We start from the raw sequence: 11,660 nt of genomic DNA on the forward strand, positions 1-11,660 counted from the left end.
ACAAAAATCTGAGACTGACACAGCTTTTCTGGCTACTTTGTTACCTCTTGGTGTTTTCTTTGTAGTAGAAGTTTGATTAACTCATTCATTCCTGGGCAACATTAACATTTTTCAAGGCATTGGGTAGATTAACCTAGATGAAAAGTCTTCCCAAAACCCTTCTGATACAGATACCTTGAATGAGAAGGAAGAGACAAAGCTGTAGTCCAACCTTTTACCATTTTGGGTTTCTTTTTGTTTTCCTGCAGACGCCTTACTGGCAGACCTGGAATCCACCACCTCACTTATCTCCAAACGGCCACTGTTTCTCGCGGAGGAAACACCTTACTCCTACCCAACTGGAAACCACACGTACCAGGAGATTTCTGTGCCACCTCCAGTGCCCCCACCACCTTCCAATGAGGCCTTGAATGGCACTGTGATTGACCCCTTGGACCAGTGGCAACCCAATACACCCAGATACAGCCACCAGCAAGTAAGTGAACGTGTGCGGGTGGGGAGTGTGCCTGCTTGTTTTGTGGGTGCAGTATCTCTCAAGAAAGTAAAGAGGAGGGAATAACAAGTGAAAATGAGTTTGGCTGTGGACGGAGGGGGGAAATGGGGGGAGGTGTGGGTTTTTATTAGAATTAACTAGTTGGAGCAAATGGCAAAAAAGTATTTGAAACCTATCGTCATTGTTCTGACAAAATGGTAGTACGATGAGAGTGTTGTTAGTCATCTGTCCTGCAGCCTGTGGAAAGCAGACTGGGGCTTTCCAGCACGGAGCTGCGACTCACTGGCGAGTCTGGAGCGAGTGGAGAACAGTTGTTCCTGGTGTAGCTGATCTGATAGAGTCTGGGTTGGCTAGAGAGCAGGGTTCTTTTCTTCTACTGGGCGTTGTTCTGCCCTATCCATGTGTGGGTTAGCAATGCAGTAGTGTACATATTTGCATTCTCTGTTTCCAATACAAATCTCATTTCCACAGCCTCAGTCCCAGTCTCCTATATACAGCTCTAGTGCCAAAAGCTCCAGTGCCTCAGTGCCTAGAGACGGGCTCAGCTCTCCTTCTCCCCGTGCCAGTGAAGAGGAACACGTCTACAGGTATCTTGTCCCTGTTAAGAGATAAGCCTGACTCACAGGTCCAGCCTGCTGAGGCTCAAACTGCCTTCTATAAGTGGAAACAAACACTGCTCCCTGTATGTGTTATGTTGCCTGGTGTTGGCTTTGATTACCTCTTTTGTAAGACACCACTGTAACTTTCATACTCACTTCAAAGGCTGACCTGGCCCTTTGGCTTGCTCAGCTGCAAGAGGTTAAAGGTCCAACAGACAGAGCAGGGTCTGGATTGTATTGTGAAGGACATGATCCAGAGGCAAGTGACAAATCCATCCCCCTGTTAAGCAGTGCAAAAGTTCTCTAGGAGGTGAGTGGCCTTTGGGTCAGTTATCCTAGGGAACTCAATACCTGTGACTTGGCAGGATGTGCAGTGTCTTGAATTTTCAGGTAAATTTGAACATCTTAAAACTTCCATCTCTGTAGATGATTGATAGATAATGAGTTTATACTTGCAAAGGCAACTGCTCTGACTTTGAGAGACTGCAGGACTAACCTGTACAGTTGAACAGACTGTTCTGCTGACATGTGAGGAAAAGGCTGTCAGAACTTCATCCTGGGCACCTTGTTACAGTGTGGAGACTGCTGTTTCTTTGGTGTCATGTTCTAGCCACATCAGCTCTTTCTGCTGAGCAGGAAGTTGCTTCCAACCAGAACTAATTCTGGGTTGACGCAGGCCTAGCCTAGCCAGAGATGGCCCAATAGAGGCAGTAATTGCAATTTTTTCAGATGACTGCATGTAATTAGTGCAAAATGGAGGTAATTACAGCCATAAGTCCTTCTGTACAAGGGTCTGGCATGGCTTGGTTCTGGTGTGAATTGTAGCTGGTGTGGTGGTTTGGGATGAAGTATGTCCTCCTCCGATTGCAGTTGTGGATTTTTTGTTTTTCAGTCGGAAGAGAAGGGTGATAACTGCCCTGATGGAATTCATAATTGCCACTGGTGCTACAGGTATCAGAGTCCTTAAGCCTGTTAGGTGTTAACTTTCTGATGGTCCTGTGCACAAGGCAGAAGTTCCCATTTTGGATTTGGAAAGTATCTTTCTGATAAAATAAGAACCTCTAGAGCATTAAGAGTTATTCTTCCTTCATTTGTAAAACTAGGAAAAAAAGAAATTCCCTGTCATTAACCATGAGAAGGCTGTTACTACAGTGTAATTTCTATAAAATCACTGCATTGATGCCAATTTTGCCTTGAAACAGTTTGCATTTCTGTGTGGTAAGTGGTATCACCCATATAAGATAAGCTGTAATTACAGCCAATGTTTTATACATGCTTGTATTTTTAACACAGTAGAAAACATATCAAGTTACTTTCTTATGAATTGATTAGAGTTCCCCAAATTAAAGTCTCAGGACTTGAAAAGAGACCTTGAATGTTGCAAGAGGCTATCACATAACCTATTGTTTCTGAGTTTTTGCTGATAGCTTGAAGTTTGTACTTTGCCTCTTTCTCCAGGCTGTGCTAGCCCTGCATTCCCTCACTTCAGGGAGGAGGATTTTGCTGCTTGGTGTGGTGTCAGCAGAAACAAGTCATTTTCCTCTATGTGAGCTAATGGTTCTGCTGCTGTTCTGTGCATTTTGGATCTGCAGACAGTTAACTCTTTGCTGCAGGGCTTGGCAGCACATAGTCCTAAAAGCAGAGGCTCTGCCCATCAAGGCTGCTTCTTTGTAACTGATAACCGAAGGTGTGACTAAGCAGTGGTTGTGTTTAGTCATATCACAAAGCCCTTCTTCTTTCCCGGAGAGCTAAATCAGCCCTGAAAGATCACAGTAGATGTGTAAACTTTGGGAACCTAATGTGATTTCCCCTCCATTCTTCTGCTGTATCTTGACACAAAACTTTCGCGTTTCCCTTTTATCTTTAGTTTCCCAAACAAGCAGAAGTCAGCGGAACCATCTCCCACAATGAACAGCTCCTCTCTGGGCAGCAACCTCTCAGAACTGGACAGACTCCTTCTGGAACTGAATGCTGTTCAACATGCTCCAGCTGGTGGCTTCCCAGCAGGTAAGGCAAGACATCTGGTGTGAGTGGGTAGTTTGCTTCTCAGAATAGTAACCTGCTTTTTCCTTCTGACATCTTGACTGAGGGGAAACCCCTCCAGCCCTTGATCAAAGGTTCGTTTACTATGGGTGGGATCTCTTGCAGTCTGTGCTGCAGCAGCCTGCTCAAAGCAAGGCCAATCTCAAAACTGGCTCTAACTAAAGTTTGAAAATTAGATTAAGTTGCTCAAGTCCTTGCACTGTTAGGTGCTTAATATCCTCAAAGGTGGATGTTCCACAAGATTTCTGGGCAATTTGTTGTTCTTGCCTGTGATTAGCATATATGTGTGGACCTGGGGCTCTGAATGGCTCTTTCCTGCTCCCCTTTCTTCAGATGAAGCTGGCAGAAGCCCATCATTGCCCACTGTGACTGGTGCTCACTATGTTGTCCCAGAGAACAGCAGCCCTGGGGGAGTGAAGACTGCACTCCCGACAAAGGAAAAACCAAAGCGAAATGGCGCACGCGGCATCGAGGATGTGCGTCCCAGCGTGGAGAGCCTGCTGGATGAGCTGGAGAGCTCTGTGCCAAGTCCAGTGTGAGTAATGTTTTGGTGATTGCAGGCTTGGGTGGGGTGGGACAGGCTCCTGTGGGAATGGTGACTGGTGTAGGGGCAGCAGCTGCGGGAGAATGATGGATGGAAGACAGACTTTGTTTGTCTAAAGGGCCAGATGTTGAGTGAGTGCATGAAGATGCTCGTGCTCTTTTATCTACCCTGGGATGAAAAAATGCATAAGTCATGCATAAGAGGTGAATTGTTCAAACTCAGATTTATAGCTGACCACCACTGTCTGCAAAATGAGCGTTTGGTCATAGTCTGCTTCTTAGTGGAGGGTGTGTGTGTGCCCATGTGAGACCAGACAGGGACAGGGTCTGTGTGTTGTTGGGGAAGCAGGGCCTGGGGCAGGGCTGGCCAGGGTGGGCTGTGCTGATGAAACTCATTGTGCTGTGCTTTCCTGGGGGAGCAGTGGGACTTCCAGTCTAGAAGTGCTCTCTCAGGCTAAAACACACTCTTTTGTAATTTGATGTGTTTTGCCCCCCTTGCCAGGCCTGCGATCACCGTGAGCCAGGGCGAGGTGAGCAGCCCCCAGCGCGTCACGGCCAGTCAGCAGCAGACACGTATGTCTGCTTCCTCAGCCACGAGAGAGCTGGATGAGCTGATGGCATCTCTCTCTGACTTCAAGGTACTTCATGACAACTTCATATTTCATCAGTTCTTCCCATCCCCAGTCTCTCTTGCCTGGCAGCCACATCTGCTGGTCTTGTTTGGTGTCCAGAATGCTCTCCTTACCTCTGACACTTGCTCTGAGAAACTTCTGTGGTGGTATCTGTGCTTTCTGAGTGCTGTTGTAGGTGTTCTTGACTGCTATAAATTCTCATCACTGGCAGGGTAAGGCAGTTTTGGGATCTGTTTTTCCTTCGGTTCTGCAGTTTGTCTGTTTGCCAAAGATAATGAGCTTAGTTAACTGCTCAGAACAGGGTGAATTATTTTGCTGTGCTACAACTTAATGAGAAGGAGGAGGCATGGGACACTGCTCTGCTTACTGACAGAGACCAGGCCCTTCTGTTCTGTGGGATGACCCTCCTCTCTGGAGTGTGTTTTTACCCTGATGTGCTTTCCCTGAGGAGGATCTTCCAAGCATGTAGTGTAAGCCTTGAAGCCTTTGCATCAGACAGCTGGAGATTTCAAAGGTTTCTTCTTAAAATCTCTGATTCACCTCAAAATGGGATTAAAGTTTGAGCCTCTTGCAGGGGCAGAGGTTGGCAAATACTAATCAGAATCTTGTTTGGAAATTAAACTGTTGTATTAGAAAAGAACTGCTATTTTAGTCACAAGTAGCACAAAAATCCTGTAATAGCATAATCTCAGGAGTAACTTGCCCATGGTCATCTTGATACGTGAAGCACTTGGCATATATGCTTGGATAACTTGTGCTTTATTCATGTAGGTATGTTACCATTCCTGCACTAGATGATTAACTGTGGAGATTATTTTCATGACACTTCATTTACCCATAGTCATAGCAAAGTGAACAATATTTTCTCACTTTCTACTTTCAGCTGCGTTGCTTTTATAGTCTCACTGACTTATTGACTTGAATTTGCTCTGAGAGAGGTGGGGAAAGCCAGTATGCTAGGTGTTCTCTGATCTCATTGTTAGGTTTGCCTTTCTTACATATACATCCAAGTCTGCTTTCTAATCCCAGGAGGGTGCCCAGCTTTCTGGTTTATCCTCATATGAAAGATTCTGCTGATGCCTGGAGTTTCTTTTGTCTGTGCTGAACTCCATCCTCTCCTAGATGACTTCAGATGTGACAGCCAGAGCTGAGCAATGTTTTGAGGAGAGGTAGACAGGATGTTCAGTGACAGCTTTCCTGGTTGCTGTTCTCAGAGAGAACATATCCATCATTCCTGTGAGGGCTTTCCATGTGTGTGGGTTCCCTGGAGGTGATTAGTTTCCAGAGTTGTGACCAGGTGTGTGAGTTCAGGACCCAGCAGTGGGCACACACTATGTGGGGCTACACTTGCCTTGTGCTTGCTGGAGTGGAATTCAGTCTGCCATTTCTCGCACATGCACTTAATTTTGTGAGAATCTGAGAGTTACTCACTGTTTTCTCTAGACTGGTGTGTATTTAATCAATTGCAAATATTGACACCTTAGTGTTGCCTTTTTTCTCCATATTAGGTCCTAGGGTGTAATGCAGGATATCCGCAAGTGTCTGTTCAGCCTGGTTGAAACACTGCAGTGTTGTGAAGCTGGAGAGGGTTCCCACTTGTGCTCATGACATTTCCTGCCTTGCTCCTTCCCTGTGCTGTGGGAGTTGAGCACTATGCCCTTGTGTCCCTGATGCTTTTATCAAGGCTCAGAAAATAAAGTTGGGGTGTGGCTGCTGCCACCAGCCTTTGCTCCTAGGTGAGCTCTGGGCACCTGAGAAGGACCTTGCCCAGGTGTGAGAGCTGTGTGACAGACAAGCTGCTCTCTGTAACAGTGCCTGCCTTCTGGCTTAGCTTCTGGTTGACCTGTGAGACCAAACTGAAACGCAGCAAGATTTAAGATTTGGGCTTTATAAACTCACCATTTGTACTTTTGCAAGGCCTTGAGCTCATCTGTGCCTAAACATTCTTCCTGGAGCACAAAGAACATGATTTCTGTGATCATTGTCCTTTTGCTAATGATGTCATTGACTGTTTCTAAGTTACTTTCCTTTTGTCCTGTGCTCCAGGTTGCTACATTTTCCCTTCAGTCTTATTTGTTTGGTTTTGCCTCTTCTTTGTGCCAACTGGTAGTGTTAGTTTGTCTGTAAAAAAGTGTTCTAGTCTGTACCAGTGTCCGAGGGGAGAAAAGCAAAGTCTTCACAAAGGTGAAAGATGAAAGGTTTGAATTCCAGACCTGTGTGTGATTACAGGAAATAGGACAGAAGACCCAAGTATGATGTGTAATTAGTGTAGTTGGTACAGCTAGAAGTTGCAGTAGGTGGGGTTGGGAGGGAGGAGTGGAGGCATTGCTGCTTGATGTCTCTTGAACCCTAGAATAAAAAGTGCTGTTCTAGGCTGACACATTACCCTTTTATCATCTTTTGCTCGCTTTAATGAGTTGGTCATTCTTTTTGCTTACAGAATCCATTTGATTTTGGTTATCTGGCTCATCAGTCAGCAGGCACTGAGATTACTTAATGCACTTGTTTTTTCACCCTCTGCCATTGCTGTGTAATACGATGCCTGCTCACTGCATGGCTGGGTGCTTGTAGTTAACTGTGCTGTTACTGTGGAGTGCTTACCCGTTGCTCTTGTTTTGGTTTTAATATGTTGTCATTACTTGCTTTTGACCAAAATGTTAGTCTTGCCTTGAAAATTACTGACTTCATTTTAAGAAGTCTGGAAACTACATGTGATGCACAGCGTCAAACCAGGTTACTTGTGCATCCAGCTTAGGCAAAATACAACGAGAGGGCAATATTGTGAAATTCCCTCATTTTAACTACTAAATGTACTTATTAGTCCTTTTCCTCTCTGCTGGGACTGTGGGCCTTACTCAAGGGAAAGATAATGAATTTTCTTACTGATTACCTTTCTGAGCACAGTCTCCCTGTAGCACTACTCTGTGTGTGTGCCAGCTCCTGGCCCCTCAGGATGGTAGCAGCTTAGGTCAGCTGAAGATAGATGTCTCTTTCTCCTACTGACAGGTTTTGTGCATGTCCTGGTTAATTTTATCCTTTTATTCATGATAAGTATCACAGAAAGGTTAAGCAGAGACCGATACTGATTACCTTTCTGAGCACAGTCTCCCTGTAGCACTACTCTGTGTGTGTGCCAGCTCCTGGCCCCTCAGGATGGTAGCAGCTTAGGTCAGCTGAAGATAGATGTCTCTTTCTCCTACTGACAGGTTTTGTGCATGTCCTGGTTAATTTTATCCTTTTATTCATGATAAGTATCACAGAAAGGTTAAGCAGAGACCGAGATACCGGAGATACCGAGATACCGAGAGCCCCACATGGGGCTTTGGAAGTTATGTGCTCTGCCACCTTACAGCATAAGAATCTAACTCCTCGAGGCTTCCTTGGAAAATGTGACTAAGAATCAGAGCAGGTCTTGATAGCTCTTGGATTTGGAAATCCTTTGTTGGATAGGTTTTTAAACTTGAGAGGGCTCAGCATTGCTTTTGTGCTCACCTGCTGTTGTCCAAGCTACAGTTGTGATTTTCCTCTTTTAAGAAAAAATAGTAATGCTAGTTTGTCTCCTGGAGTTTAGCCAGGAACCACTGGAAGTGGGGAAAGAAGGACCCGTGGTCTTTTGTTTTCAAAAGATCCTGTAAGTAAAGAAGAACCAAAATCTCTGTATTAGTTGCTCTTCTTAAAGTGTATTTTGGAACAAATTTAGTGCTGATTTTATTGTAATGTCTTTGGCCTAAGGGGACGAGGCTAATCTGCCACCTAAGCAATGCTTACAAGGGCATGGAGTGACTGACAGACTCACATAGATTCAGTGTGTGCCACATCCAAGGTGAGATTAGTGATGTGAATAGAACAAAGTCCATGTCAGCTGCTCTTGCTGTGAATGCCCTGAAGCTTTGTTTTCATGGCCATGAACTCGGCCAACTGGAGCATTTTATTAGTGTATCAAGAAGAAAATGTCATGCTTTGTTGTATTAATTGATTGCATATTTTCAGCTTTGAAATGTAAAATTTACATGTCTGACTCTGAGCAAGTTAATGTGACCTTTACACACAGTCTAGACGTTCCTGGGTCTGGAGCTGGCGTCCCAGTGGCCCTGGCATGCCCCTGTCACAGCTGCAGGTGGACACGTGAGCTGTCACTTAGGAGGGCAGCACAGGAAAAGGATCTCCATGGCTGTAGAATTCATGTGAAGATCAGTACAATGTCATATTGCTTCTGCTCTTTGATACCTCATTTTCTTTCCTTTTGGAAGTCAGGCTTTGGATCACATGGCTTTATGATTTGGAGGTCATGATTGTTATAATGCTTAATTCTTTGCTTTTTTTTTTTTCTTCTCCTTACCTCTGTCTTTATCTTTTTCTCTCCTTATTCCTTCTGTCTCCTTTTGCAGACTAGTTCCACTATGTCTCTGAGTTCTGAACCCTCCCTAGAGCCAGTTCCCAGTTCAGCAAATGCAGACTCCAGCAACACTCCTCACAGTTTAACAGTGCTGCCCCATTCCACACACCCTTCTGCAAGTCACAGTGGGGACTCGACGGTGCCAACATCTGCCCCCTCCGCAGTGCTCTGCGTTGAGAAGGGCAGTAACACTGCAGTTCTGCCTGTCTCAGGGCACTCTGCTGCCCCTCCACCTGTGCCCCGTTTGACACACACAGTCCCTGTGCCCCCACCTCGGATCTCTTCTGGTTATGCTACTCGTGGGGAGCAGGGGACCTCAGCAAGCTTGACTCAGCTGAGCAGAAAGCCTGACTCTTCTAGAAGCGCTTCCCAGGCTGTGCCAGCCTCCACTGTGGAGCTTCTCTGTAGATCTGCTAATGTGGAGGCACAAGGCCTAGGGTGTGATTTGGCAGAAGAGGCCGATAAGGAGGAGCAAAGAACTGACCCCAAGATGTCAAGCATACCCATTTCAAATGCCATAAATGGTCAAGGGAAGGGGCAAATCCCTAAAGAGCTGGATCAACAGGGAGTGTTCAGGGACAGCTCAGCCCTTTGTTCCCAGGGCGGAAGTGTGGAAACAGCTTTAGATGAGCTGTGGGCCCTGGAGCTGCCTGCACATGTGCCAGAGGTACATGCAAAGAACAGCAGTGTTTTGGATTCTGTTTGTGAACCTTCTGTGGTTGCCCTGGATCGGTGGGATGTCTTCCCAGGCACTAAAAACCAATTGGGCTTTGTAGTGGAGCAAGGACAGGAGCTAAAAGCTGAAGTGCCATATGCAGCCAAGGCAGATGACTGTCCTGATCTGGGCAAGAGGAGGCAGAGCAGAGAGAGAACTAGGAAGGCAGGTACTGCCAACGTGAACAAAGCCAGAGGAGACCAGAAAAATGAGCAGTTCAGAAGTTCTGCAGCCACTCCGGAATCTCCTGAAAACTTTCAGAAAGCTGAATGGGATCTGCCATGTGTCTCCAAACCACCCACTGAGAGGATTTCTGCATCAGGCCAGGCAGGCACTGAATGAATGTGGGAGTAGGACGAGTCCTAGCTAGGACTGTTCTGACAGTGCACTAACACTGTGTGTGGGGTGAGTGTGCCTGGGCTCACCCACGCTAACTGCATGCAGCTCTGAGCAGTGCCACTGACAGCTGCATGTCGCGGGGCTTTGGAACCCTCAGCGTTATCTTGTGGTCACCTCTGCATGTCACTCAGCAGCACAGAACATGGCAGTTTGTAGGGGCTTCCTTGTGAAGTGGACTTTTATTCCCTAGCTGGGGTAAGGCTCAGTCCACAGAGAGCTCTGAAAAGATGAAAGAACTGTTTCATGCCACTGGGGGATGTTCCTGATGGGAATGGCAGCCCCTCTGCTCTGCTTGCCTTTTTAGGTCTCATTACTGAGCTGTTAGTGTTCCTTCCCATGCAGGAAGTACACTTTGTGCACCAGACATCTCTTACCAAAAGCCTTGTGCTTGTAAAGGCTAAACAGAGAGGCTGCTCTGTGCCCTTGTGATGCTGAGGTTTCTTTAATGCTCAGTGGAGTGGTCATGCTGCACCTCCTATCTTGGCTTCCCTCTGGTTAATCTTTCCCTTCCTTTTCTAGACAGTTATTTTTGGCTGCTGTGATTATCCTTACAGGGTTTTTCCTTGCACTGAGTCACTGTTCTGAGCTGTGCCAAGAGGAATTTTGGCATTGTGGAATAAATGTCATCACTCTTCCTGCTCACAATTGTCACTAACGTCTTTGAGCTTGTGCTGTTGCATCTTGGGCCTTGCTCTGACATTGTTCTCTGCTGATACTTTTACCTTTATCATTTAGATTAAATCTTTAATCAAGAGGACAAAAGAGACTTCGAATGTGCATCCAATGTCTCGGGACCTCTCTCCAAGGCGTAAACTAGGTCCTGCCATATTTCACAAGACTGAGTCCCAGGATCGCTTGATCGAAGAGCTGCAGGACAAACTGGGCATCGATAACCAGGAGCAGGAGGAGTGGCCAAGCCAGGATGCCTGGCTGACAGAGGGGGTCATTGTCACTGCCAGACCCCGGGGGGACGAGCAGAGTGGTGGGCAGCAAGTAGAGAAGGTAGAAAGCAGGGACATGTGCTGGGAAATTCCAGCACATCCCACTGTCAGGATAGCATTGTGTGGAAGTGCAGATTAAGTTTCTGAGTCCTAAACAACATGAAATGAAGGAGGAAATCTCAGGGATTGACCCTTTTCTGGCCTGAGAAGGAAAGCAGCACACAGGTCCTAGTTCTGTGTGTCCAAGAACTGGAGTGGGATCTCAGGGTGCTGGTGATGGTATCTGTTCGTGCAGACTGCTGCTCTCACATGTCAAATGTCCATGTGGGGATTATTTTTGAAACCACACTGGGAAGCCTGTCATAGGGACATGCTTTGTTCTGCCCAGTGCCAAACCTGTGCAGGATGTTCTGGGGATAAGATGGTGCTCTTCCTTGAGCTACACACTGCAGCACATTTTCTAGTTCCCTTCTCTTTCTTGCTGCTTTTCCTCCTTAGATAAACATACTGGTAGCAGCCAGCCTTCCTGTTGCAGGAAGTGCTTGTTGGTTCCTCTTTGGATTTATTCACCTTTCTTCTTCCTCCGTGTCTTTCTAGGTGGTTTTTCCTCCAGAATCCCCACTCCTCCCAAGGAGGACACTCTCTGTTCCAGCCTCTCCCCAGCTCCAGCCTCTCACAGAAGCTGCAAAGACAGTCCCTGCTAATGCTGCTCCCTCTCATGTCTCTGGCCCTGCACCTCTCCTCTCACTCCCACCTCAGCCTTCCCATGTGCCATCTACCCCAGCTCCTAGTCCAGTCTCCTCCTCTTCCTTCAGCTTGGCTTCCCAGCCTCTCTTCCACTGGAAAACTTCTGATGATGATTATCACGAGGTTTCTGTTGTGAGCACCCCTCCTTCTGA

General features: G+C 46.5%; 1 protein-coding gene across 1 annotated transcript in view; it reads left to right on the forward strand.

Moving 5' to 3' along the window:
• Window positions 1-248: 248 nt before the first annotated feature.
• Window positions 249-11,660, forward strand: part of PXN (paxillin) — a gene marked incomplete at its 5' end in the record, with an annotated part of 18,446 nt that continues 7,034 nt past the window's right edge. Inside the window, 5 exons of the mRNA XM_009072894.1 lie at window positions 249-475; window positions 965-1,080; window positions 2,960-3,099; window positions 3,469-3,670; window positions 4,181-4,316. Of these exons, the coding sequence (XP_009071142.1) occupies window positions 249-475; window positions 965-1,080; window positions 2,960-3,099; window positions 3,469-3,670; window positions 4,181-4,316 (821 nt within the window). The remainder of the gene's footprint in view (window positions 476-964; window positions 1,081-2,959; window positions 3,100-3,468; window positions 3,671-4,180; window positions 4,317-11,660) is intronic.

Source organism: Acanthisitta chloris, unplaced genomic scaffold (assembly GCF_000695815.1).
Source record: "Acanthisitta chloris isolate BGI_N310 unplaced genomic scaffold, ASM69581v1 scaffold45404, whole genome shotgun sequence".
NCBI classification, from domain to species: Eukaryota; Metazoa; Chordata; class Aves; order Passeriformes; family Acanthisittidae; genus Acanthisitta; species Acanthisitta chloris.